At 62.6% G+C, this 27581-nt stretch overlaps 2 protein-coding genes across 3 annotated transcripts; both read right to left on the reverse strand.

Annotated features, from left to right (window-relative positions):
- Nucleotides 1-410: 410 nt before the first annotated feature.
- On the reverse strand, nucleotides 411-10875 carry RPS6KA4 (ribosomal protein S6 kinase A4). Of its 2 annotated transcripts, none has more exons than XM_079930264.1 (17): nucleotides 10774-10875; nucleotides 10600-10671; nucleotides 9688-9906; nucleotides 9477-9592; nucleotides 8804-8911; nucleotides 8519-8599; nucleotides 8335-8438; nucleotides 8089-8239; nucleotides 5637-5801; nucleotides 3753-3881; nucleotides 3456-3589; nucleotides 3266-3359; nucleotides 2616-2789; nucleotides 2341-2535; nucleotides 1931-2090; nucleotides 1578-1741; nucleotides 411-1348 (listed from the first exon to the last, which is right to left on the reverse strand). In XM_079930264.1, exons 1-17 carry the CDS (start codon nucleotides 10826-10828, stop codon nucleotides 1154-1156), a joined length of 2316 nt encoding a protein of 771 aa, XP_079786390.1. In that variant the 5' UTR covers nucleotides 10829-10875; the 3' UTR covers nucleotides 411-1153. The 2 variants fall into 2 exon arrangements, with proteins under 2 accessions (XP_079786390.1, XP_079786389.1); XM_079930263.1 differs by having other exon boundaries at nucleotides 8705-8911.
- Nucleotides 10876-13196: 2321 nt separating this feature from the next.
- Nucleotides 13197-27225, reverse strand: CCDC88B (coiled-coil domain containing 88B; the record flags this gene model as incomplete). Its single annotated transcript, XM_079929625.1, has 27 exons — nucleotides 13197-13337; nucleotides 14015-14083; nucleotides 14245-14451; nucleotides 15263-15429; nucleotides 15624-15722; nucleotides 15953-16098; nucleotides 16244-16430; nucleotides 16639-16782; nucleotides 17128-17384; nucleotides 17843-17983; nucleotides 18066-18161; nucleotides 18921-19038; nucleotides 19116-19243; nucleotides 22357-23487; nucleotides 23569-23705; nucleotides 23883-23991; nucleotides 24167-24313; nucleotides 24855-25013; nucleotides 25164-25245; nucleotides 25414-25562; nucleotides 25774-25917; nucleotides 25993-26076; nucleotides 26179-26237; nucleotides 26315-26384; nucleotides 26479-26590; nucleotides 26732-26865; nucleotides 27166-27225. The coding sequence occupies 27 exons, from the start codon at nucleotides 27223-27225 to the stop codon at nucleotides 13282-13284; spliced, it is 4392 nt and encodes a 1463-aa protein (XP_079785751.1). The 3' UTR covers nucleotides 13197-13281.
- Nucleotides 27226-27581: the final 356 nt, after the last annotated feature.

Genomic DNA, 27581 nt, shown 5'->3' on the forward strand with positions numbered 1-27581 from the left:
AGGAGACTCCTCCAAGTCTGCAACACCAAAAAAGCCCACAACAGAATAAAAAGCTGAGACTGGGGAGCTGAGTCCTGATCATATGTTTGCATCCTGATCAGGTCTCGCCTGAAGCTACCCCTGGGTTGTGTGGTTCAAAAAGCCAAGAAGTCCTGTTCTGCTGAAGCAAGTTTAGGTTGGGTTTTCTACTACTTCCAACCAGGAGAATCCGAAATGGTACATGGCAGAGGTATCAGATACACACCCAAGATAACTGTTTGACCCTCATGTCAAAAGCCAAGGACAAAGGGTACCATCTTACCCAGAAGGGTCTGCCCTGTCCCTCCTCTTTGAGGTCTCAGGCCCCGTTGGCTGGCAGGTAGCCCCAAGACCTCTGCCTATACACACCCCCAACACATACACACACACATGCCACACACAGCACTGGGTAGACTTTTATTTTTAAGTCAAAGGCACAGCCTGGATGGGCTGAGGCAGTGACTGTGGATGCCCACCCCAGACCCCCAAGGTGCCACCCCCAGCTAGGGGCAGCTGTGCCAAAGGGGAGGGGATGGGTGAGAAGGGGGCCTCCCCTTTTAGGGGATCGCCTACCTCCTTCCTTAGCCTCAATAGGGGGAAGCAGGTGACATGAAGTGAGGCAGAAATGCTTCAGGGGGTCCCCCAGGGCCTCTCACTGAGCGCCCCCGACACAGGTCTTTGGTGGACGTAATTGCACGAACAGTCCATAAAGTGACAGCTTGAGGGGTGCCCCCTCCCAAGAGCAGGACCTCAGGGGAGGGCAGGGGAGAGGTCCCAGTTTCTCCCTGTGGCAACTCAGTGCTTAGAAATGGAGGAGGAGCCCTCCCCTGCCGGGCAGCCCCCTGGGGGAGAAGTACCTTCCACCAGATGAGGCCGCATCTAGGCAGAGGGCCCCCCACTCCACTCCCCAGCAGGCCCCCTCCCTCCCTGCATCTCTAACTCTATCCGGTAAGACATTAAAAAAATTCTCTGCTTATAAAAATACTTCTGCTCTGTCTGGGGGTGGGGTGGGGGGGAGGGGAGAGAAGGGTAACAATCCCTGGGGATGGGGCGGAGCTATACAGGAGGCCTGGGGGCAGTGAGCCGGCCTCCTAGAACACAGCCCCGACCGGGGAGAGGGTCACAGTGACGGAGGCTAGGAGGGGGGCAGGGGACCGTTGGCTCGTCGGGGGGCTCCCTTGGCGGCGGGCGCCCGGCCCGGGACGGCGGGCACGGGGGAGACGCGGCGGGATGTGGCGGCGCTCCGCAGCTTCTGTTTCCGCCGCTTGGCCAGCGGCGCGTTTTCCACGCTCTTCAAGAAGAAACCCTCACGTTTGCCCCGATTGAACGCCTGGCGGAAAGGAGGCGGTAAGTTCCACCGGCCTGGCCTCGACTTCCAAATCCTAGCTTTGGCCCCCATCCCAGGCCTTCCTTCCCATACCACTAGGTCAGGGCCAACAGGTCTTTGGCCTCCAGCCTCTCAAACGGTCAGGGTCCCGACAGGTCAGAGGCCTGGACTCGGCTGAACTCAACCTCTCAGGACTCTGCGGGAGTCGCCTCCCGCAGGCCCCGCCCCTCACCAGAAAGGTGGCGTTGAGCCCGGAGCGCACAGCTGGCCCCGAGGACTCCAGCACGTCCGGCGTCCGTAGCGGAGGCGAGGAGCGCGCGCTGCCGTCCTGCAGCCACGAGCTGCCCCGCAGTCCCTCGAGCTTCAGCCGCTTGGTGGGGTCCACAGTCAGGAGCCCTGGAGGCAGGACAGAGGAAGTGTTGGGGGGCTGTGTGTAGAGGCTGCGCCCCAGAGACATCCTAGCAGCCCCACTCTCCTCCCCACAAGTCCCCCACCAGGACACCTGACCCAGTAGCAAACCCTGTCCCATCATGACCCCATGGCCTCCCCCTCCCCAGCCACGGCCTGTGACCTCCGGCTTCGCACCTCGGACCAGCTCCTTGGCTTCCTCGGACACGCCTCGCCAGGCCTCCCCATCAAGGGAGAAGCGCCCCTCGCGGATCTTGCGCATTATTTCCGCTGCCTGGCTCTGCCCGCCCTGGCCTGAGGCCCCCTGGAAGGGGACCTGGCCTGACAGCATCATGTACTGGGGAGTGAAAAGTGAGACCAGTCCAGACCTTCTCCAAGAGGCTAACTCCTGAGGCCCATGGGTTATGAACTCTGACTTCCAACTCCTAAAACTAGGATGCCCGGACCCCAGCACCAGAGAGACCTCGCCTCTGTATTAGGACGACTTCTGACCCCAGCCTCAGACCAAACCCTGCCACCCCAACAACAGAACTCCTGTCCCCAGGCTCGGAGGACCCTGACATCTCCTCGGAGACCCCATCCCATACCAGAATGACGCCGAGGCTCCAGAGGTCGCAGGACTCGTCGTAGCCCTGCTGCGCCAGCAGCTCGGGGGCCGCGTACTGCAGCGTAAAGCAGGGTGTCTGCATGGGCCCCGCTGGGCTCTGCGGGCGCAGACGCGCGAACCCGAAGTCGATGATCTTCACCGGGGCTCCGGGCGTATCATCGGCGTACAGGATGTTCTATGAGGGCGGCGAGGCGGCCGTCAGAGACTGGCCCTCCGCGCCGAAGCCCTCCCAGTCCGCTGAGGCCCCGCGCCCACCTCGGGCTTGAGGTCGCGGTGCACCACCCCCGCCTCCTCGTGCATGAAGCTCACGGCCGACACGAGGCTGCGCAGGATCTGGCTCGCCTCGGACTCGCTGAAGTGCCGCTTCTTGCGGATGTGCTCCAGCAGCTCCCCACCCTGCAGTAGCTCCAGGACCAGGTACGTGTGCAGCTGCGGGCGGCGCGCGACGGGCCAAGGTCACCACCTGGGTTACTGTCACCACCTACCCAACCGGGCCGCCCCCCGACCCCCCACCGGGCCCAGCCAGATCCTGCCCCGCGGTCAACATCAAGCTCCGCCCCCGGCTTCAGGCCCCGACCCTGTTCGAACCCTGACCTCAAGACCACCCCAAGAACCACCTTAGGACTCGCTTCAGTTTCTACCCCCTACTTTTTTCCAGGCCCCCGTCCCTTTGGCCACCTTAAAACCCGCCGCCCTAAATCCTCCCCCTGCCCCGTTCCGTTGGCCATCCTCAGCTCCGCCTTCCGGTCCTCAGGCCCTACTCCCCTGAAATCCCACTTCCCTGACCTCCGGGTCCTCAGGCCCCGCCCATGGCGCTCTCAGGCCCCGCCTCCTATCCTCCTCCCCGCCCCCCACGGGCAGGCTCTAGCGTCCCTGGGCTCCGTCCTAGCCCAGGAAGGCGTCACCTGGTCCTGATGCACTTCGTGCAGCTTCACCACGTTGGGGTGCGACTGGCACAGCCGCAGGGCGGCCACTTCGCGCTGCGTGTTCGCCTCCAGCCTGGGGGCAGGGCAGGCGGGGTCAGGACAGCTGACCTCCGGCCCCGCCCTCCCCGAATCCGCTCAGCAGAACCCAGCCCACCCCGGGCCCGCCCACCTGCGGCTGAGGATTTTGACCGCGAACTCCTGGCCGTTCTGTAGCTGGCGGCAGCGGCGACACACGGAGAAGCTACCCTGGCCCAACGCGGGTTCCCGCAGGTCCAGTTCGTACTGCTGGAAGAAGGGCGAGTCCTGGGGGCGAAGGGGACGCGTCAGAGGTCCTACCGGGAGCCTTGCGGCCATGCCACGCCCCTGTTCAGAGAGGCTACGGACCTCACCGAAGCCACAGCATGCGCCTGCTGAAGCCACATCTGGAGTCCCCAAGCCCACTTCTCCCCACCCTGGCCCAACCCACCTGCATCATGGCGCTCCTGGCCAACGCTGCCCTGCCAGGCCGGTCTCCAGCAATAGACGCTTCCAGCACATCGGTCATCACCGCGTTGTTGTGGTCAAACAGGATGGACGGTGCCACGAAGGAGTATCCCTGGCGGAGGAGGGGTGTTGTCAGTGGTGGATGGAGGTGCAGATGGAGTCCCCGAAGGCCCAGACCCAGCGGGAAGGAGGGCGGGGCAGAGGAAAGTCCCTGGAGCAGGGGATGTTGCTTTTGCATCCTGGTGCACACAGGATGCGTGGACATTTTATTCCACCTTGTTCTGTGATCTCTTGGGACCATGCATGTCTGTTCCCCCGCCAGTCTGTGACTCTGCCTTTCCCATCACAGTGATCCCCCCAGGTGCCAAGGGCATCATCTGACACAGTGTAGTGGCCCAGAATATGATAGGCTGAATACATGAAAGAACTGTGGCCTGGCATCACACATACTTAACTTAGGAGAATTCAACTCTACCCACTCAGGACAAAAAGTCTTTATTCCTTCCTTTCAAATCAAACTTTGGCCTCCTCTGCAAGGGGGGCTACTGAGGAAACGTAAAGAGAAACCAAAGTTAATTCTTTGCCCTTCCTAACAATCCACATCCTGGCAATTCAAGGGACTCTCAAGGGTAATTTTAACAATGTGTTGTTTTCTCCTAGAAATGCAGCGCCACTGTGCGCTAGAATGCAAGCTCCACATGGGTGGGATCATTGTCTGTCAAGTTTATTGTTACGTCCCTAGTGCCCAGGTCAGTGCCTGGCACATTGAAGGCACTCAATACATACTTTTGAATCATTAAATGAATGAATGAAAGTAACCACTGATTCACAAGAAAACTTGCTCATTAGGACTGTGAGATCGAGGATGGATCGCAGGAGATCGAGGGATATTCAAGCACAGAGCTGTCCCTTGTGAGAGCTTCATAGAGGGGAACTGATCCATCCATACTTGATATTGGCCTATTCTTATTTAATATTTATGGACCATGTCCTACAGGCCAGGCCCCCAAGCTGGACTCAGGGACACAGAAATTACCAGCTGGACTCAGGGACACAGAAATTAAACACACAGTCCCTGCCCTCTGGGAGCTTCAGACCAGGTGAGGCAGTCTCAGTCAGCGCCAGGATAAAACCTGACAAACTGTTTAGAAGGAGATTTTGTCTGTAGCAGGCTGGTGCACAAGGAAAGGGTGACCCAGGGCCAGAGGAGCAGGGAAGACTTCATATGCGGACAGCACTGGACAACAAGGCTTGAATTTTGCCAGGTGAGCAACTATACCCTCCAGGTTGAGGGAACCACATATGCAAAGGTACAGAGGTGTGTTCTGGCACCTCTGAGCAGTTCAGAGGTGCTAGAGCACTGAGTGGAATAACAGAGTGCTGAGGGGAGGGCTCTGAGCAGAGACCACATCGTGCAAGGCCTTGTATGCCGAGCAAAGGAGATGGGACTGATCCAACAGGCCTAAGCTTCTAAAACTGGGTGGAGGGGGCCTATGCCCCCAGGAGTGCGATATGATGTGCCAGAGGGACGTGCAAAGCCACAGTATAAACAAGGCATCTCTTCCTAAGTGTCCCCTTAAGCAAGTGAATAATTTAAAACAGTATTTTTACATAACAATAGAGATATGATGGAGAAGAAGGGAAATTAACATGAAATTTCAAAATAAACCAGGAAATTCAAAGGCACGTCCTGCCCAGGTGGTCTCTATGACTGACAATTGTAGGTTCCACACAGTGGAGAGATCTAGAGGAGATGCTGACTCCTGATCAGGACACAGGGCCTGTGCAGTGCCCGCAGGTCAGCCAGGGCTAAGGCTGAGCAGCTCCTGCCTCCCCCGCATCTGTGGTTCTACGAACACTCACTCACCTGGAAGATGCGAGGATCCCCAGGTGGGGGGCTTCCAGGGGGTGAGTAGACAGGCTCCAGCCGGGTAAATTCCTCTGCAAAGTTGCCCACATCCAGCTCTGAGCGGATCTGGGGTCGGAATGGGGCGGGAATCTTCCTGGCAGCCAGAGCAGCCCAATCCAGACCCTGGAGAAAAGGAATGAGAGACAAGGGGTCAAAGGGCAGGAAGTGGAAACCCCTGTCCACTCAGGCCACCCTCAGCAGGCAGCTCCTCAGTGAGGCAAAGGTCTCACTGGCATTTATGTGGGAAGCTGTTCTTCCTGCCTCCCCAGCTTCTGTTTCCCTTCCTCTGATAACAGAATCCCTATTTCTCTTGGAGAACCAGCCCTCCACCACACTCAGCCAACTCTAGGGCTTTTAATAGAATTGATGTGCAAAAAAAAAAAAACAAATCTCTTTCTCCTACTGGACTTAAATCTGGGAGGATATGGGCCTGGAACTGCTGGGGACCCCCTCAATGTCTAATGATGAAGTGCCTGTGCAGAAAAGCAGAAGCAAGAGACAAAGAAAGAAATTCCTAATAACATAGATTCAGCACCTGGATGCAGCCTTGCCTGAAGTCAGACCACTTTTCCTTGGACTTTTCATTTATGGGAGCTAAAACATTCCTTTTATGTTTAAACTAGTACAGCGGAGCCTGTTCGTTGCCTGCCCAACATCCATTCTCCTGGTCTTCCTTAGTACTATAGCCCCAATTTTATTTCAGGAACCAATGTACACAACTAAAAAATAGTATTTTATAAACTTCCTTGCAGCTAGCAGTGACCAGTTACTTGTAAGCAAAAATTACGAGGTAGGAATCCAGGGAAAGAGCCTGAAGAGGAGGGTGAACCGTTGGTAAGGTGCCCTTTTTGCCCTTCCACTCCTTCTTCTTCGTGCTTCCCACCTGGAGAGCAACCTAGATAGCAAGAGCTACAGCAGTCATCTTGTACCACGAGGCAACCTTGGGGACAGAGGCTACGTGCTAAGAATAGAGGAGCATTTAAAAAGAAAAAAAAAAAAACAACTGAACTTGGCTTCATGAAGACACCACAGCAGCCCCAGCCTGCCAACTTCTGGATTTCTTTTATGTGAGAAAATAAATAAATAAATAGACGGCTATCTTGTTTAGACCACTATTCATTCCTATCTCTGCTCTTAGCAGCCAGACTCTATTCCACAGATATCACCATCTTGAGTTGGACTTTTTGTCACTTGCAGCCTAGAGGCCCAGCCCGGGCTTGAAGGCCCCAGTTCTGGCACCAGGGACCTGAGCATTGCTATCACCAAAGAGGCTATCTCAAGAGAAGGGGGAATAAGGGCACCATCAGGCCTCGAAAACCTTGGGGCGCCTCTCCAGTGTGACTACTGGTCCACCTACTCCCAGCACCTGGAGCCTGGCATGTGCTCAGGGTGGGTTGAGGAATTCACTTAAGGAAACTGACGCCGTTCAGTCACTTCGCTCACAAAGGGACATCTTCACCGCAGAGACTTAGCCTCCTGTCTGAGAAAGCTTCTCTGAGGGCCCTTCCAAGCAGTACTTGCTGGGAAGATTCAAGGAGATGGCACTCATAGCAAGGGTAACTGGATGTCTGGCCCGCTCTAAGTGCCCATTAGCGGATGCCTCTGTTTCTACGTCACACAAGGCAAATTTAATACCCACATGTAAACAGAACCTAACAGTTAAGAGCGTGGGCCTTCAAGCCACCCAGATATGGGTTTAAATCTGTGCTCCATCACTTAGCTCAGTGATCTTGGGCAAATTACTTAACCTCTCTGAACCTCAGTTTCCTCATCTGTAAAGATGAAGATAATCAGGAAGGTTCTGAGGCTTACATGAAATAATGCAAGCAAGGGGCCAAGACACAGGTGTTCACAGTCACAGGGCCCTGCTCGGCAGTGATGCTGGCCAGGCGTAGTGCCCGAGCCAGTGAGGTCTCACAAGGACAGAATTCACTCTGCACTGCACCTTAAACTGTGTGTGCTTTTAACAAGTGAACAAAACCCACGTGGTTGATTCAGACATGTCCATCTGAAGAAGAGGCACACAGCCTGTACAGGTACAAAGACCAAAACCCTGAGTGGATGCAAGAGTCATAAGATTTGGGCTGACAGCAGACCTGGGGTCTGTTCCCAGCCCTACACTTGAGGAGTCACCTTGCTCCTCTGAACCCGTCCAATGAAAGGACTGATGAATTCATTCTCAAGTCCCTGCCAGCCCTACCAGGCAATGAATGCTTTCCCGCCAAGAACACATCTTCCAAGTTGCAATAGAGACGGCTGAGAGGACAAGCCTGCTTTCTTTATCTGAGAGGTTTTCCAAATCAAGTGAAACTGGCCAGCCTCAGACCATCCCTCCAGTGTCCCCCAACCCAGAGCAGTAGCCTGGCCCCGGTGTGTGCAGACAGGTATGGGGGCGAGCCAGGAGCCTCACCTGGAAGAAGGGGTGGTTCTTAACTTCCTGCGCCCCCTGGTGTCCTGCACCCAGCCGCTTCTTGGGGTCCTTGCAAAGCAGCCGCTGCAGTAGATCCTGTGCCACTGGCCCGATCCGGGGGGGGAAGGGAGGGGAGCACTTCAGGATCCGTCTGGGAGGATTGGTGGGGGGGCGTCAGGGGCAGCAGGCCCCCCCTCCAGCCCTGCCCAGGCCCCTCGGCCGCCCTCTGCTTCCAGCCCTGCTCACCGAGACACCTCTGCCTGCGTGTTCCTCTCGCCCTCCAGGGTGAAGGGCGAGGCCCCCGTCAGCAGCTCGAAGAGCAGGATGCCTAGGCTCCACCAGTCCACAGCCTGCGGGGCAGAGCCAGGGTGAGGGCCTGCGGCCACCCCTACCTCGCCACACCCACCCCTCTGACCCCCCGCCAACCCACCTTGCCGTGGCCCGACTTGCTGCGGATAATCTCGGGGGCCATGTACTCGATGGTGCCACAGAAGGAGAAGGTCCGCTCTTTCTGGGAGGGCAAGAGGACCCGCCCAAGGCTCAGAGTTAAGACTCGTGGACTTGTGAGGGTCGGAGCAGTGGGAACTCCCCGAAGGCAGGGCCTGGATCTACTCACCTCTGCGCCCCCAAGAAACGCAGAGCCAGGCGTGAAGCGGGAGCCGGGAAGGGACGGCCCGCACGGGGGTGCGGGAGGCCGAGACTGCCCTTCACTCACCTCCTCTGTCAGGAACTCCTTGCTAAGCCCGAAGTCCGTGAGGACGACATGGCCCTCGGAGTCCAGGAGCACGTTCTCCAGCTTCAGATCTCGGTAGATGATGCCCAGCTGGCAGGAGCAAGAAGGCCCTGAGGATCCCTCCCCCGACACCCTCTGCTCCTGTCCCTGCACCTGGTCCCTGGGGACGGGGATCTCCAGTGCTGGTGCGGGGCCGGGGTGGGACTGGACCATTGGATAGGAGAAGCCATTTAAGATGTAAAAGCAAGGAAGAGGACACCCTGGAGAGGCCACAAGGGAGCAGGCCCCAAGTTCCCAGGGAGAGGAGCCCCATCTCATGACGGCTTTGGGAGCCAAGGCATGAGGTCTCCGTTTGCAGAAGTTCTGTGAACGTGGCCCCAGGAAGCAGCCTCACGCTCCCTGTGAGAGGGAAGCCCCTCCGAGGAGACCCCAGGGGAGGAGACCCCACCAGGCAGCACCGGGGCCTTCCTTCCAGGAGGCCTCCCCCACCAGGCAGCACCAGGGCCTTCCTTCCAGGAGGCCTACGGGAAGCAGCTCCCGTCCCCACCGAGGCCACCAGCCCTCAGAAAGCCCAAGGCCACTAGGTTCACAGGCCCCTTCTAAGGCCCAGGCCCAGTCCCCACGGCCACAGCCAGGTGGCCAGGTCCTCACCCACCTTGTGCAGGTGTTCCAGGGCCAGCACGATCTCGCCCCCATACACGCGCACCTCAGCCTCCTTGAAGTACTGGCGCTGGTACAGGTGGGTGAACATTTCGCCGCCGTTCACGTAGTCTGGGGGCGGGAGGTGGGTGAAAGTCGCGGAGTAGCCCCCTGGGGTGGCCCCCCCGCCTCCGTGGCCCCCAGGGTTGGAAGGTGTCTGCCCTTACCCAGGATGAGGTGCAGCTTGGCGTCCGTCTGGAAGGCGTAGTGCAGCGTGACCAGGAAGGGTGCCTGGCGCACCAGCTCCAGCACGGAGCGCTCCGTGCGCGTGTGCTCCTGCGTCTTGGCTCGCTGCACCAGCGCCGCCTTGCGCAGCACCTTCATGGCATACAGCTTCCCCGCGTCGTGCCCGCCCGCCTTCCGCACCAGGAACACCTTCCCGTAGGCTGTGGGAGCAGCGAGTGGGCGGAGGGTAGGCCATGAACAGGAGGGTGGTGCAGACGGGTGAGGGTGGGCACGCTGCCAAGCCAGGAGGGTGTGCAAGTCGGGGGAAGGAGCTGGGGTGAGAGGCAGATGTGCAAAAACTGGCAGAGCCTTCTAAGGAAAAGGTGTGCACACCCCCGGGCGGGTGCTCAGCGAAACCAGGGAGGGGATGTGCAAACCAGGCTGGGGGGCACACAACTCCGGGAGGCCTGCAGCGGGGGTGGGGGTGGGGTGGAGGGCGGGTCATGTGCAAACCTGTGGAAGATGAGACAGATGCAAAAGGATGCAAAGCCAGGGAAGGGAGGCAGAGGTGCACGCAGACAGGGGAGGGCCGGTCAAACCCGAGGAGGGGAGTTTGCAAAGTGGGGGAGAGGGCTCTCATATCCCGCAAGGGGAGGAGCTGTGAAATCACACAGGAGAGCTGCAAGCCCCCAAGAGTGTTGGCAGATCCCAGAGGACCTTCCAGGGAGGAGCGACGTCAACGTGGAGCAGCCCTGCGGGTCGGCATGCAAACCATGGCAGGGCAGGGCAAAGCACGCAGGGCAGGGAGAGGCTGGGGAGCACTGCCGGCAGCCTGGCCCAACCCAGGTGGGTGTGCAAGCGGGAGGCCCGGGGCACCATGCCTGGGACACCTGCCGGTGGATAGGGCTCCTCACCTCCCGTGCCCAGCACCTTGAGCAGCTGGAAGTTCTCCACGCCCACCTTCTCCTCGTGCCCGGTCAGGTTGGCTGCGGGCACAGGGGGCAAATGAACCCAGCCCGTGCATGAACCCTCCCAGCCGGCCTGGGCAGCCATCACCCGGCCTGCACCCCGGGCCACCTATGCCCCACCTTCGGTGATCTGCAGCTCCACCGCACAGCCCTCGTCCTCGTCCTCGTCCCCCATGGCCGGCGGGTCGCTGGGGCCCGCGAGGCTCAGCTCCGGGCGGCGCCGGTTACATGGCGGCTCCGGCCGGGGCGGGAGCTTCCTGGTGCCGCCTCCGGGGCTGAGGCGGGCTCCGGCGCCGCCTCCCTGCTCCCCGCCCCGCGCGGCCTGAGTCAGGCGCTGGAACGTGACAGCGCCGGGCGGGGGGCGGGCGGACGGGGCGGTCCCATCTCCCGCAGGCGCAGGGGGCTGGTGCTAGGGCTGTGCGCTCTGGGCCCCAGGCGACCATCCTGGGGACCTGGGAACACCCCTTAGGAGCCGTGCCTGGGGTCCGTGGATAACCTGGGGCCTCTGTGGGGCGGACACTCCCAAGCCAGGTGTTGGCCCCAGGGCGGTAAGTCCACGTCAGGCTGTGTCCCAAGGGGGATGGGGGTCCCACTCAGGTACTTTAGAGCCGCCTTCCCCTCCAGGGTGCCAGCCCCAAGGGCAGCCAAGCAGCTCTGTCCAATTCTTAGCCACCAGCGAAAGTGAGGGATTTCATAAAAATCACAACCCACTTGCCTCGTTTTTGATCACTCCTTGACCTCAGCAAATAGGGGAGGGGATCTGTCGGTCCCCTTGCCAGACGAGCAGCCTGAAGCCACACGGCCACCCTTGTCCAGCTACTGCCAGCCCAGCCCCAGCCCTGCGCCTCTCACTCAGCGTGGCTCTCGCTCTTGGTGCTGGGCAGGCTACGAGGGTCCCAGAAGCCGCCCGGCCCAGCCCAGCTCCCTGTCTATACCCCCGGCAGCCAGCGAGACCCTCTCCCCTGCAGACTTGCCTTTGCCGGGGAGGCCTGGGGGCACAGGCACCCTGAGGACCAAGCCCTGTCTCTGGGCTCCCCTTACCTACAAGGGGCACCAAGAGGGAGCCCAGCCCAACCCCCAGCAGGGAGGGGCAGCCGATTTTCTGACCGAATCTTCCTAAAGCAAGTGGACCTGTAAAAGCACCTCAGCCCCCAGGCACCCTTCACAGCCCACCCAGTGCGCGCACCCCGATGTGACTCTGCCCCTTGTGGTTCCCAAGCCTGGCACAAAGTAGACCTCAAAAGGGGTGTCAGAGCCACATAGGTGTGGCCTGCTCTCCCCATCAGGCCCAGCGCCTTGTCCCCCTCCCTGACAACTGACAGGGGCCACCAACAGGGTGGGGCAGCCAACAAAGCCCCCTGCCCTGAGGCCTGTAGGAGGGGCTTCCAGCTGCTCAACCCCACTGGAGGCCAGGGGGGTCCACTCCCATGCCACCAACCTCAGAAACTCAGGCTGAGAGAAGGAAGGCAGAGCGGTGGGTTATCCCCAAGGGGAGGGCTGTGGAAACCCTGTGAGTCAGGCTGCAATAGGTCACCCTGGGGAGGCTGGCCTGGCCACCCCTCCCAGCTCTCCCCACCCCCAGATTCAGGTTGTCTCACCTCAGCCGGCCAGCCCCACCCTACTCTGGGCGGCCCCAGGTGCCTTGACTCACGTCCTGCCGCCCAGGCTAATGGCCCCCTTCCCGGGCGTCATCCTAGAGGCCCTGGTCAGAGACCCCGGCGTCCTTCCCACCTCGTGTGTCCCTCCACAACAGCCCCCGACACCAGGCGACACCCCAAGGGCGGTAAATTCCCTGGCGAGGGGCTCAGCCCCAAAGGCATGGAGGAGAGAGGATGAGGAGGCAGGAAGAAATAAAAGGAGAGAAGAAGGTACAGGGGGCGGGCGCAGGCCCTCTGGGTACTTCTCCTGCCCCACACTCGGGAGCCCAGACCTCACCTTTCAAGCAAAGGCTGAGCCCAGACTCAGACCCTACCCGCTCTGCTGGCTACCCAGAACCTCTGCCCCCTCCCCCCACCACTGCGACATCCAGGCCAGCCCAGCGGGCCCCTCCCCTGAAGAAAGCCCCTTGCTGCCCCATGAAGGGCAAGGAGGCCAATGGCCACAGGCCTCTGACAGCAGAGAAGGATCCCAGGCCACACGTGTCCTGGCACCTAGTGGCTCCTAGATGCGGCTGGTAGACACAGGGCACAGATTCAGGTGGTTGCATCCCAGCTTTATTCTCGTGTCCCTCACATCCCAGCTAAGGCTCAGAGATGGGCCCAGGCCACAGTCCCCGGGAAATGGTCCTTGGCTCACCGTCTGGACCGGGCAGGGGGCTCTCTTGCCCACTCCTGCCTGCCTCCTTCAGCTGGGGGCTGTCCCGGAGACCACCTCCTCAGCAAGGGCCGCATGGCGGAGCCCCAGGCGGGAGCCGTTTCTGGGGGCCGGCCATCGGCCCTGTCCATAAAGTCATCCCAGCTCCAGCTCGGGGCCCCAGTGCAGGCTGTGGAGGATCTGGGGGCCCAGGCCTCCCTGTCCAAGGATTTGCCACAAGTGCCCTGCCTCCCCAGATTCTTGGGCTGCCTGGCGCCCCCGGTGAGACTCCAGAGTCGAGAAGACTCCACTCCCAAGCTCCCCATCCACGCAGTGTCACTGGCTGAGGGAAGGCGCGAGAGCCCGTTTCTCCGATTCCTGCACCTCGACGTCTGGAGGGAAAAGCTCAGCTCAGGCTCGCTCCCTCCGGGGACTCCCGGCTGCCCTGCCAGGCCTCAGACACGCCAGGCCTTCGCTTCAGCTGTTCCCTCTGCCGCCCGGTGCTCCTGATCTCACTCGCCCTGCTCTCCTGTCTTCCCAGAACACCATCACCTCCTAATATCCTAGGGCTGAGCTGCCCGGTATAGGACTGGGCACGTGAGATGTGGCCGGTCTGAACTGCAGTGTGCTTGGGTATAAAATACCACTGGACTTCAGACTTAGTGTGAAAAAAATAATATAAAATATCTCATTAATGACTTTTATACTGACTACACATTAAAATGATAATAGTTTAGGCATACTGAGTTAAGCAAAATATGTTATTAAAACTGATTTTACATGCCTCTTTCTACTTCTCCTGGTGAGGCTACTGAGAAACTTTAAACTACACGTGGAGCTCACATCAGGTTTCTATTGGATGAGCCGTTGTAGATAATTATTATTTTTATGCACATTATTCGCTGTCTCTCACCTCCCCACACCAGAACGTTCCCTGCTGTATCCCCAGCTAGCACATCACCTGGCACGTCGTAAAGGTTCATTGTCAAATGAGTGAATGGGCGACTGAGGCCTGCCAGGGGCCCCAGGCAGGGCAATTACCTGCCCTCCTTCCCAGGCCCCCACTCACCCTCTCTGTTGGCATCTGCTTCGCGCTCCGCCAGGGTCTCGACAGAGCCATCCCATCCCACGCTAGGTCCTGGGGGGGCACAAGGCAGCCACTGGGCCATGAGGACCAACACAGAGGCAACAGGGCTTGTGGGGAGACACAGGAGACAGGAAGGAAGCCCCCTCCCCCATGGAGCTGGTGGGTCCACAGGGAACTGGGGGGCTAGTGGGAGGAGGGACCCTTTCCCTCACCTTTGCCATGGGAGCTGGGTGCCCCCAGCGGGCCTGGGCGCCGCTGTCGGAATCTCTGCCGCGGGGTGTCCCCGGGGCTGAATGACTCAGAGCTTCGCCCCACGGGAAATCTTGAGCTGAGTTTCCGCCGCTGCCCACCTGCGAGGGTCTCATCCCGCAAGCACAGGGAGCTCTGGGCCCGGCGCACGGGTGCCGGTGAGGGGGACCCTGCAAGAGGCACAGGCAGGGAGGGTATCGGAGCAGTGCCAGGAGGGGCTGGGCAGAGTGGAGGGGCCAGCAGGGAGAAGCTGCACAGGGGCCAGGCAGCTGCAGAGGTGAGGGCGGAAGGGGCCCAGGGTTGGGTGAGTGAAGGTGGTGACAGGAGGCTGGACCCTGTGCTGGTTCTGACACTAACTCACTGTGTGACCTTGGGCAAGATGCTTCCCCTCCCTGGGCCTCAGTTTTCTCATCTGCTGACAGGGATAAATGACTTCTCACTAAAGTCCCCTGCTGCTCCGAGGTCCTAGGTACCGCTGTGGTTGGGTCGGATGGCGTGGGTGGGTAGGATGGCGTGGGTGGGTAGGATGCCGTGGGTGGGTAGGATGGCGTGGGTGGGTAGGATGCCGTGATTGGGTCGGATGGCGTGGGTGGGTCAGGTGGCGTGGGTGGGTAGGATGGCGTGGGTGGGTAGGATGCCGTGATTGGGTCGGATGGCGTGGGTGGGTCAGGTGGCGTGGGTGGGTAGGATGGCGTGGGTGGGTAGGATGGCGTGGTTGGATAGGATGGCGTGGGTGGGTCGGATGGCGTGGGTGGCAGCGCAGGCAGAAGGGAGGTGCCAGCCAAGAGGGACACAGCAGGGATGCAGGGCAAAGAGCTACTGGAACCATCTGGGGGAGTGGGGAGAGGTTGCAGCAGGGAAGGCCAGCGGGGAGCATGTGTGCAAGGCACACAGGAAGACCAGCGGCATCGGCAAGCCCTGGGGGCGGGGGTAGGGGACATGGGGTAGGGACCATCTTGGTCACCTGACCCCCAGACCCACCTGTGCCATCTGCCTCCCTGCCCTCAGAGAGCTCCGTCTCCGGGGGGCCCCCTAGGCTCTCGGTGCTGCCAGCCCCATCGGCCCCCAGGCGCGGCCCCCCGTGGGGGCCCCCCTCCCGCCGGGGCCTCATCAGCCTCTTCACCTTGTCTGCCAGCCAGCTGCCCTTCCTGGAGGCAAGAGGGCACAAGAGGGGCTAAGGCCAGGGAGGAAGGAGGGACAAGAAGCCATGTCTGGGATGGCAAAGGCCAGGCAAACCGTCACTGGGGCCCAGACCTGGGCTGCGCCAGGGCTCGAAGGGCAGGGCAGGGCAGGGGCTAGGTAGGGACGATCCCAGGCCCACCAGGATGGAGGGGCCTCTCACTTGGTCCGGGGCAGGGGCCCAGGTTCCAGCACGCGGTACTGGTCCATGATCTTCTCCACCAGCTTCTGCTTCTCCCGGCGCAGGGCATTGAGCTGGTCCCTGGGAGGATGGGGAGGGAGGATGTGGGCTTGAGGCCTGGGCAGGAACACGGGGTACACCCTGGTACAACCCTGCCCGTTAACACAGCCTGACATACCCCAGGATGGGCTGATAAATGCCTGCTGCCCCGAGCCCCTGGGGGTCAGCCTCCCCCTTTTCCCAGGCCCTCCCAGGGCGTCTCCCCATAAACAACCCAAGGGGCAGCCACGCCGGCCCCCACGGCCCCTCACAGGTACTCGCGCTGCTCGCGGTGCAGGTGGTCCCGGCTCTCCAGGCTGCGCTCCAGGAGCTCCCGGTTCTCCCGGCTCAGAGCCTGCACCTCGGCCAGCAGCTGCCGGTTCTCCTCTTCCTGGGCGCTCCGGAGCTCCGTCAACAGCTGTCAGGGGCAGGCGGCAGGACAAGCGGGGGTGCTTAACAGGGCTCAGGGCCGCCGCCTTCCACTCTCTCCACGCTCTTGCCAGCCCCCAACGCCCCCTCCAAGCCAACCTTCCTCCCCAGCCAGCACCCACCCCTCACCACACCTCACACTGTGTGGCCAGCCGGCAGGCGCTCAGGTCCAACTGCTGGTTGGACTCTCGCAGTCGCAGGCTCTGCGCCTCCAGCTGTGCCCGCTCCAGCTCCAGCCTCGCCAGCCGGCCCCGCAGCTCCCCGCGTTCCCCCTGCAGCTCACCTCGCTCCTGGGACACCTCCGCCAGCAGCATCTGAGCTCTGCAGAGGCAAGGAGAGCTGCTCTCCAAGGGGACTTGCCCCACCCCCACCCCCGCAGGCCCCTCATGAGGGCCAGAGGAGCCTTGATGGGGAGAGGAGGCAAAGCAGGACCCCACGGGGAAAGCGACCAACTCACCACCATCCCACTTCACAGATGGGAACACTGAGAACTTGCCCGAGGGGCGAGGGGCTGTGCCAGGGCTGGTACCTGTCATGCTCACTCTGCAGCCTCCGGAGCTCCTCCTCCAGGCCCCGCTGCCGATGCCCGTCCTGCACCAGGCGTTCGCGCTCTGCCAGCAGGGCCACCTCCTGCGCCTCCACGTGGGCCCTCTGGGCCTGCAGCTGCTCGTGCCTGCAATGAACAAGGAGCTAAGAGGGCCGCAGGGACCGACGCCAGGGCGTGTAGGTAGCTGGACCGTCTGGACCTGTAAGTCCATCGTCTCCTGAGCATAAGCGCCGGGGCGAAGCCACAGGGCAGAACGCTGTGCCGGACGCCCACCACTCCCGACCGCCGATGAGCCCCGGGGTGAGCCCACCCCGGAAGTGCAGAGAGCCCAGCCGCACAAGAGGGCACAGCAATGGAGGTGGGTCCACTGGTGGCACTGCTGCCTTGGTGGCATCAGACCCACCCAGGGAATCTGCTCTGGGCAGGTAGGGGGTGCCCAGGAGAGGAGCTGGGAGTTTGGAGGAGGCTCACCGGCCCTGCAGCTCCCGGTGGGCCAGCTCCAGTGCCCGCATGTTGGCCTTGAGGTCGCGGTGCCGGGCCAGCAGCCCCTCTAGCTCAGCCTCCTGCCGCCGCTGCAGCTGTGCCAGGGCCTCGTGATCCCGAAGCAGGGCCTGCTGCTGCCCGCGGGTCTCCTCCTGGGAGCGCCGCGCCGCCCGCACCTCTTCCTCCAGCACCCCCAGCTTCCTGTGCAGCTCCTGGCCCTGCAGCTCCAGTACAGACTTCTCAGCCTAGGCCAGAGGAGGGAGCAGGGCCTGCTGGGTGACGTCCCAGGCCAGAAAGGGGGTAAGGGGCGGGGGCAAAAGGCAGAGGGCGGGGCAGAGGAAAGGAGAGAGCGGTCTAGGGATCCGAAGGCAGAGGCAGCCGTGGAGGGGAGGGCAAGTGGCACAAGGCAGGGATGGCACAGATGGGGCTGGGGTCGGGGCAGGGCAAGCAGGAGGGACTAATGGCCGGCTGTGGAGGAGAGGGCTGGAGACGGGGTGAAATGGGCACTGACGCGGGGGCTAGAGGCAGGCAGAGGGGGTACGGGCAGGGGAGGAGAGGGCTGGAGACGGGGTGAAATGGGTACTGACGCGGGGGCTAGAGGCAGGCAGAGGGGGTACGGGCAGGGGAAGTGGCAGGGTCAGGGGGAAGCGGCAGGAAGTGGGCAGCGATGGGGCAGGGGACAGGTACGCAGGCCGTCACCCACCTGCAGGCAGCTGCTCTGCTCCTGTGCCCGCTGACTCTGCAGCAGCAGCTCCTGGGCGCGCCCCCGCAGGCTCCCCAGCTGCCCCTCCAGGTGCTGCAGCTGCCCCTGCAGAGCCGCCTTCTCGGCGGCCAGCGTTGCGTTCTGCCCGGCAGGGAGGGGGTTAGCCGGTGCCAGGCCTCTGGGGCACACCCCCCAGCCCCGTGCCCACCATGGCGACACTCACGCTGCGCTCCACCTCAATGAGCCGCGCGCTCTGGGCCTCTGTGACCCTCTGCTCAGCCTGCTTCTCAGGCCCCTGTCCCACAGCACCCTGGCGCAGCTGCAAGGAGAGAGGGAGTGGCAGTGGCCTGGGCACAGCGCAGCGGACCCTTACCCCCTTTGGCAGTCCTCCCCCGTCACACTTCCCCCCACCGCCCAGCATCCCACAGCCCTGCCCTCCTTGCTCCGTCACTCTCCACCCTGCCCTTTGCACCTTCTCTCGGTTCTGCAGCAGAGCCCAGCCTCTGCCTGAGCTGTTGCTTCTGCACATCGTACTCCTCCTCTGGGCCCCAGTTTCAACACTGCTTTCTCCAGAAAACCTCCGCCAATCAATCCCACACCAGCCAGCTAAGCAGTCTGCTGGGGGCCCACGGGCTATGGTCGCCTGTGTTCTTGCCTCTGTCCCAGGTGGACAGTGGGCTCCCTAGGGCGGTGGCCACCAGGTATGGAGCCGTACCAGAGCGGCGCTGAGCCCGCACGCAACAGGGCTATCAGAAACGATTCCCAACTTAGGACGATAGTCGCTGAGCTCAGGAAGTGGTGGCGCCCACGCATGAGGGACACAGCAGGTGCCTCAGAGTAAAGCCGCCAGGCTCTGCCCATTTGAGGAATGGGGGAGACGAGGTCCGGGCAGAGCCGCCTGGCTCCCAGCACAGTGCTCCCTCCTACAGGCCCCCAATCGGGGCACAAGGCGAGCAACTGGCCAAGAGCGAGGGCCAAGACCGAGGGGGCGATACGAGTGCACGCGGCCCTGGCTGTCTGTGTGCAGGATGGAGGGAGGAGTGGGCCGAGGCCCCGGCAAGCAGGGCAGTGGCCTCACCTGGAACAGCTCCTCCTCCAGCTGCAGGGCCCTCGTTTTGAGTGCCAGCAGCGCCTCCTCCTTGCTGGTGGCCGCCACCTGCAGCTCAGCTTCCAGCCGCTGCTCCAGGCCCCGGTACCTGCCGGGAGAAGTGTTGGCTCCCAGCCCTCCCCAAGTCCTTGCCTGCCCCTCTCTGCCCCTCGGGCAACACCCCACCTTTGGTGCTGGACCTCCTGTTCCCGCAGAAATTCCTGGTGCTCCAGAGTCGCCCGTTCCAGCTCCCTCTGCAGATGCTCCAGCCGGGCCCCCAGCTCCTGGCCCCGTGCCGTGGCCTTCTCTAGCTCCTGAGGGCAGGTAGAGAAGCCTCAGGGCCAGAAGGGCAGGCCACCACCCTCACCCAGGCCTGAGAGTCAAGAGACCCAGCTTTCTGTCCTTGCTTTGTCACCCTGGGCAAATATCTTTAACCCTTTGGGGCTCTACTCCCCCATCTGTAAAATGGGAACAAGGCCTGCTCGCCTTGGAGAGTGGGTATGAAAGAGCTGGGGATTATAAGCCTGAGGGAGGCCCCTGGGCCAGGAGTCAGAGGCACTCGCTGGGCAAACGTCTTCACCTCTCTGAGCCCATGGTTCCTCGCGTGCCCAGCGACAGCTGGATTCACCCTACGTTCTGAGGCCACACGGGCCATGTGAGGGCAAGAGGGGCTTGGAGGAGGCGGGTCTGGACAGGACCCTCAGCCACAGGAGGGTGGCCACAGAGGGCAGGAACTTGGTGAGGGCCAGGCCTAACCGCAGTGGGAGCTGGGACGGGGAGGGCCAGGACGCCGCTGACCACGCAGCCTGTGGCGGTTGGGCCGTACCACTGCGGAAGTGGATGGGAGACCCACTCTGGCCTGTGGGCCCCGCGAGGTAGGGCAAACCATTCTGAGGTACGGGGGGTGGGGGCCCTGGCAGGATGAAACCCTGGGGAAGGCCCGACCATGACAGCCGCCCGCCAAATCCTGCCCTTGGAAATGGGGTCTTCCAACCCTTACTCTGATCTTCCTGGCTTAACAACCCCACCCGGACCACCGCTCAGGGTCACTGCACTTCTAGACACCCTTGGCCACGGCCTCTCATTGAAAAACTAAGAGTCCCATGAGTCCCTGCTGCCTGCAGCCAGCAGCCACAAGAGCCCCAGGGCGGAGAATAGGAAGAACAGTGGTGCCCAGGAAGACCTGCATCTCGGGCCAGACCCCTGCCCTGCCCCCTGCAGGCTCCGGCCACAGCCGTCAATGCCCCAGCCACCGTGCCTCCTGCCCTCCCCCTAGCCAGGAGGCCCACCTGGACAACCCCCTTGGCCCCTGGTTCCCTGACCTCCCTCCCCCGGCCAGCCACCCCGGCCTGTACCACACCCAGTTATCACCAGGAACTGCTCCACCAGGAAATCTCACAAAATTCCCCTTTGTCCTCAGCCTCTTCCACCCTCTTGGTCCTCAGAGCCGGCTCCTCCAGCCGGCCAGCCCTACCCCTACCTTCACTGCCCACCTGCTGGCACTCCCTCTCCATGGATTAAGCCCATACTGAGTGCCAGGCACTGCCCCAAGCTCTCTACATTCATTACCTTACAGGATCCCGTGACACAGGTATTGTTTTTATTCTGGTTTCAGGTAAAGAAACTGAGACTCCGAGAGGTTAAGTAACTGGCCCCAAGCCACACAGCTGAGGAGGGGATCTGAGATATAATCCAGGTCCGTCTGACAGCATCTCTCCATCACCTCCTACAAAGTGGACCCCAGAGACAACCTCTTGGCCTTACCCTCTCACCCACACCTCCAATTCTCACACTCCCCAGAAGCCAACAGCCTGTTCCTCACTCCTCTCCATCAGGAGGCATCTCGGAGCAAATAACTTATCCTCTCCGGATCTCAGTGCCCTCCTCTGTGCAACAGGGAAGAAACTGGAAACTGCTCAGCCAGAACATTTGGGTCCTCGTCCGCAGCACACCTTCCCCTCAGCACTGTGCCCCACTGGCCTGAACACCCATCCCATTGCCTTGTGGTCTCCTCTGCTTCCCCTGAGGGGCCTTCAGACCCGCAGACCTGACCACTCTGCTCACTTTAAACTCTCCAGTGACTCCTCGTTGCCCTCATGAAAACAGCTGCAACTCCTCCCTTTACTCATAAGGAAGACGAAGCCCTGCCCTACAGGAAACCCGCTTAATGAGGTCTTAGTCTCACCTCCCTCCACTCCCCACCTCACACTCCACCCCTACAAACTCAGGCCTGTACCTCCTCCTGGCTCACTGCCGTTCTCTCTCCTCCTCCAGGAAGCCTTCCCTGACGTGCTCCAGCCTGAGTCCAGTGTGCTTCCTGGACCCCCACGGCTCCCCGCACGGTCCTGTCTCCACCCCAGACTGTGAGTGAGCGTCTCCCGAAGGACACATGCACTGGCTGCCTGGTACAGGGCCTGGTGCCAAGGAGATGCCCGCAGACATGCTTGACTGAATGAATAGAGGGGTTTCCAGGTCTTCTCTCTCCTCCACCCCCCATCCCAGCTCCAGCCAGCCTCACCTGCCACCTTTTTTTTTTTTGGCCGCACCACGCGGCTTGCAGAATCTTAGTTCCCCGACCAGGGATTGAACCTGTGCCCCTGCAGTGGAAGCGTGGAGTCCTAACCACTGGACTGCCAGGGAATTCCCTCACCTGCCACCTTGACCACTGGCACTGCCTCCTATGGCCCCAGGTTCCCCTGTACACCAAGGTGACCCTCCCCAAACGCATCCTCACACAGGTCTGCCCGCACCCTTTGGTGAATTTCCCTGCCTGGGGACGGAGTACCAACACCTACAACGCTGGTCCCATGTACTTCTCCACCTTCCCCCACATCTCCTGGGCCCCTGAGCATCTCTAATGCCTTCAAGTCTTTGCACATGCTTTCCCTCTGGATGAAACATCCTTCCCCGCTTAGCAAAATCTCGATCTTTCCTTAGAACCCTCCCCGAAGCCTCCTTGCCCCGACCCTGGCATCAGCTCCCCTTCCCGTGGGGCTCCCGAAGCACTTTGCCTGTAACAACCAACGTATCTTGAGCCTTTGCCCAGCATGAACTAGGCTCTTCATGCCATTATCTCCCTTGGTCTTCCAAAGACCCGCGGAGGCAGCTACGAAGAGCACCCCCATTTCACAGAGGGAGGCACCGGAGCAGAGCTGAGCAAAGCGCCACAGTCAGAGAGCCAGGATTTGCACCCAGGCCATCTAGCTCCATGCCCGCCTGCTACAGCCACCCCAACAAAGGCAGGGGACATCTGCCCCTCTCCCAAGCCAGGCATGCCTTTGGGAGCCAGGAGGGGACTTCGCCTTTCTATTTCCGGCCCCAGCTCAGTGCTGGGCACTCAGCGGCTGCTGATGGAGTTAATAACCCAAAACCCCAGCAACTGGCCTGGAACCCTGCTTCCTGACCCTGGCTACGAGCCCCGACATACCTCCTGGAGGGCCTGCCTCTCCCGGCGCTCCCTCTCGGCCTCCTCCAGGTGCCGGCGGCTCTCGCTCTGCAGCACCTGCAACTGCTCCTCGGCCGCCTCGGCCCGGGCCCGCAGCCTGGGCGCCTCTCGCTCCCACTGCCTCCGCTCGCGGCCCGTCGCTGCCAGCACCTCCGCCAGCGCCCCGCGCTCCCGCGACGCAGCCTCCAGCTCCCGGCCGGCGGCTTCCACCGCCTCCCGCAGCCGGGCCAGCTCCCGGGCCTGGGCCTCCACCTCCCGGTGGGCCTCGGCCTCTGCCCTCCGTGCCTGAGCCAGCTCCTCGGAGAGGCGGGCGGCCTCCGTGCCTCGGGCCTCCAGCCTCCAGGCCTGGGCCTCCAGCTCAGCTCGAAGAGCCTCAGCCTCTCTCCTCAGCCGTGCCATCTCCTCCTTGAGGGCCTCCTGCTCTGGGACACCACCGGACAGGATCTCCCCTGGGATCCTCCCCTCCCAGGTCTGGGCCTCAGGAGCCCCCTCCAGCTTCTGCTGTGGTTTTTGTTGGGCTGGGTCCCCGACCATCCTCTCCAACTTCTGTTCATGCTCTCTGGCCTCTGCTCGCCCCTTGGGTAGGTCCAGCCTCTGGTCTAGGGTCTCCTCCAACTGCCCACAGAGGCTGGGCTCCGAGAGTCCAGGTTTGCTCTCAGGGTCCTCCTGTCTCAGCCCCAAGGCCTCAGGCACCGACCCTCCAGTCTCTCCTCCCGGCGACAGCTGGGCCTCAATTTTGATATCTGGACCCTGAGGTGGGGCCACAGCGGCAGGGGTCTGGAGAGGGGCTCCAAGGCCAGCCTTCTGCAGGGACTCCTGTGCCCCTACAGCGGGGCCTGACTTCTGGGCCATCGTGCCTACAGGCACCGTGACAGCCGCCTGGAGGGGCCTCTCCACCACCTTTGGGTCCAAATCAGATGCCTGAGGACACTCAGCTAACCCCTTGAGGGCTGAATCTGATGCCAGGGGAGCCGGGTCCAAAGCCTGGGGGCCTTCATCCCCTGCCTGACCAGCCAAGCCCTGGGGGCCATGGTCTGAGGCCAGCCGAGTCTGGGGAGCTGAGTCTGGCTCTGGAATCACGGAGTCCTCGCTCGGCTCCTCCAGCAGGGGGTGCTGAGGGCACATGAGAGGGATGGTCAAACCCAGAGGAGGATGCCAGGAAGGACGTGCTGATGCTTGGGGGAGGGGACTCACCTGGCCACCCGGCTGCCCCTGCAGCGCCCGGAGCAGGCCTCGAAGCTCCCGATTCTCCCGCTCCAGGGTCCGCAGCCGCCCAGCCTCTGCCTCCCTCACTTCTTCATGCAGAGAGGGAGCCGCTCCTGGCAGGGGCGCTGGGGTGTGGGAGATGAGGTCAGGATCCCTCTGCTCCCTTACGGCTCCTCACCCACACCCACCACCCCCCCGACACCCCCGGGGGAAGGGGATGAAATCAGAAGCTGTCCCCACTAAGGTGCAGGAAAACACAGGCAGCCTCCCACCCACAGCCCCTCCACTGGGGTCCCACTCACCCTCCCCAGGAGAGCCTGGGGCTGGCTCCAGGCTCCGCTGAAGCTCCAACTCCAGCTCCACGTTCTCCTCTGCCAGCTGGTCCACCTGATGCCGCAGAGAGCTCAGCTCCTGGAGGGGAGCGCAGGGTCAGACAAGCCCTCCCCGCCAGGGCCAGGCCAAGCGTGTGGGCTGGAGGGTCACGAGGGGAAACAAGGAGTAGGAGTCACAGGCATCACCAAGGAACCCTGGGGACCACTGGGGTCACAGCTCACTGCGTGACCAGGGCTCCCCCTGGGAATCTCACCGCATGGGCCTCGCCCAGCCGGGTCCGCAGCAGCAGGTTCTCCCGCTGGGTCTCATGCAGCCGAGCACAGCGCTCCTGAGAGGCGTCCAGCTGCTCCTCCAGCAGCGCCTTCGAGGCTTCCAGAGCCCCGGAGAGCGCCCGCTCCTCCTGGTGGGGGAGCAGAGAGAGATGGTGGTGCGATGCCCCCAGCACTCCGGGGCCACAGACCCTGGCTCCCCTCCCCCATCTGACTCTGCACCCCTGTTGCTCTCCAGGCCCCGCCTCTCCCCTCCATCTGCCCCTCCCCCTCCAAGGTTTCTTCAGGTACCACTTCCCTAGCACCTGGCCCCGCCCTTCTCCTATGTAGGCCCTGCCCCTTCTCCCCAGGAACTGCCTTCCAAGGTCCTTCTAAGCCCCACTTAGCCCCGTTGCTCGGTGCTCTCTCCAGACACTGCCTCCCCTACAACTGGCCCCACCTTCCTCTCCAGCTACCCTTACCTACAGCCTCCACCTCTCCCCTCCATCTGCCCCATCCTCCAGAGGGCCTGTCCCCAGACACCACCTGACCGCGTTCTCCTAGCGGTGACTATTCCCTCCATTGGGCCTGACCTATCCCTTGGCCCAAATTCGCTCCTCTCGAGGCCCACCCTGTCCCCGGCAGGCCGCGCCCCCCATGCCCCGCCCCCTGCAGCCTCGTCGCCCCCCTCACCTCCAGCTGGCCCTTGCAGGCCTCTGCTGCCTGCAGCCGCTCCCGGCAGCGTCGCAGTTCCTCCTGCAGGCGGGGCAGGCGTCCGGCCCGCTCCCGCAGCGCCTCCGCCTCCTCGCGGTACAGCTCGGCCCGCTTGGCCTGTCCCGACAGCGCCTGGGCCTGGGCCAGACGGTGCGGAGCTAGGAAGGGCCACCCGCTGGCCAGAGGGTTGAGGACGGGAAGGAGCCGGGTTGGGGGAGGCAGTAGGCTGGGGAAGGTGCGGGGGGCGGGTTAGGGAATGCGGCCATGTTTGGGGGCACCTGAGCGCACCTCCTGGCGGAGCCTTCGAATTTCGGCCTCCAAGCCCTGCACCTCCACCTGGGAATCTAGCAGCAGCTCGGCTTTCTCCTCCCTGGAGGGAAGGGACGCAGGAGGGGTCTGGGGACCTGCACCCTCCAGCCCTTGCTAGGCCTGAACCCCATCCGGACCACACCCAGACCTAAGCTGCGCTCCCTGCCCGCCACCCCCCACCTCCACCACCCCCTACCCCCGCCAGGTCCTTCCCAGCCAGCGCGCTCACAGCTCCTGCCGGACGCGCCGCAGTTGGGCCTTGGTGTTGGCCAGCTGCAGGGCCAGGTGGTGTGAGGCGCCCTCCGGGGGAGTCCTGGCAGGAGCCTCAGGCAGCGAGGGGGCCGCCAGCTGCCGCTCCAGCAGCAACTCAGCCAGCCGCTGGGGGACGTCAAAGGTCAGGAGTCAGGAGTGACCCGCCCCAAGAGCCCCACATCTGCCCCCAAGCACCACAAGACGCATGTGACTGTTGCAGCGCTCCACCCCCACCCACACCTCCGGCACGCGGCTGGGTGCCCGGCTGGGTCCCCGTGGCCCTCCTCCTCCTCCTCCTCCTCCTCCTCCTCCTCCTCCTCCTCCGGCCGCCTCGTACCTGGGCCCCCACGTCCCGCTCCCGAGCCAGCCTCAACAGTGTCCCCACCAGGCTCCGGGACAGCATCTCCAGCTCCGGAGGCGCCAGCTCCCCAGGCTCGGGCCCAGCCAGCGCCAGCACCAAGCCGGCCCCGGGCTGGGTCACCTGGAGGCACAGGGAGAGCAGGTCAGCCAAGGAAGTAGGGGGCAGGGTGTCCCAGACGGCCGACCAAGCTTGTACCTCCTGGATGGCGGCAGCCAGCTCACTCTGGACCCCCAGGCTGAGGCCCTGGATGTGCCGGATGAACAGCTCCCGGTGCTCACACTGCAGGGGAGCAGGGCGACGAGGAGGGGACGGTGAGGCTCACACCGGCGTCTCCCACCTCTGTGGCCAAAGCCAGACCCTGCCCTTCCCTGCCCCACTTACCTGCACTGATGCCCCCAGCAGTAGCCTAAGGATGCCTTCCAGCTCCTCCACCGCCTCCTCTGCAGGGCACAAGCCACAAGGGGTTAACCGGCAGGGATAGGGGGAAGAAGCAGGAAGGGGTGGTGGGAGAGAGCACCTGAGAAGGGGTCAAACCCCAGCGCCTGGAGGTCTGGGGGTGGAGACAGGATCAGCAGCTGCAGCTCCTCCTGCAGCAGACGGCAGACGGGGTGGGAGATGTGAGAAGGGCCTTCCCGCAGGCAGGGGGCTCCCAGGCTCAGCCTCCCCCTCCTGACCCCTCACCTGGTAGAAGTCCCTCAGCCGGCCCCACAGGTGGTTCAGGTTCCACACCCGCCAGGCTGCGGGCCCATCGTGGCCCCTGATCATTTGAGGGCCGCCTCGGGAACTGGGGGCACTGTGGGCACAGGGGACGATAGGTGGGAGGGGTGACTGAGGACCCACCTCCCCTAAACCAGGCTCTTCCCACCAGGCTGCCCGCCCCCCCTCCCCTCAAGCCCCTCCACAGCTGCCCCGAGGCCCCCTCTGGTGCCCTTACATGACGCCCAGCACCCGGAGGAGCAGCGCCCCGTCGCTGAGGCGTAAGAACCTCGTCTCCGGACAAAGAGGCCCCTCTCCTTCCTCCTCCTCTTCCCCCTCCGGCTCCCCCACCAGCCCGGCCAGGCCCAGCGCCTGTGGGGACACAAAGGAGTCAGCTGGCCTGGGTGGGAGGCCCGCACCGGCAGAGTGAAGCCTGAGCCCCTCTGACCTGCCTCCTGGGCCCGCGCAGCCCCCTCCTCACCAGTCCCCTGAACGCCAGTGGCCACGGGCCTGGACCCCTTTTCCTGCCGCACAGCTGCCTGGACTTCTCCATCCCCACCTGAGCCCGCTCCTGCCCTCAGGCCCCAGCACTGCCCCCCTCCCCCCACCCCACACCAGCCCCTCCCTGCTGCTCATTTCCCCTCCCCAGACTCCCTCGCACTGCCCCCTCACCCAGGTGGCCAGGCTCCCACTCAGGAAGTCTCTGATCCTGGGCCCCTTGCCCCCATCCATGACGGGGTCAGGGTGTCGGTCCCGCTCTGGTGGCTACACCTGCCCTGAGAGGAAGAGGAAGTCCCGAGTGGGCCCAGGCCCAGCCACAGACACCCTGAGCAGCTTCCTCCTTCCGGGTGCTGGCAGCCCCGTGCACCCCCGGAGTCCTGCCTCAGCGGCCCCCCCCGCTTCGCCTCCCTGCATCCTCCCAGCATCTTGGGCAGGGCCAGCTCGGAGGTTAGCAGGGGAAGGTGGAGTCAGGGCCGCCCAGGAGCAAGGCCCACAGCTCTCCTGGCTCGATGGACAATGGCAGGTGAGTCCTCCCCCTCTCTGGGCCTCGGTTACCCAACTTGAAACCCAAGAAGGTGACCTCAGCC

Source organism: Stenella coeruleoalba, assembly GCF_951394435.1.
Source record: "Stenella coeruleoalba genome assembly, chromosome: 8".
Lineage (NCBI taxonomy): Eukaryota > Metazoa > Chordata > Mammalia > Artiodactyla > Delphinidae > Stenella > Stenella coeruleoalba.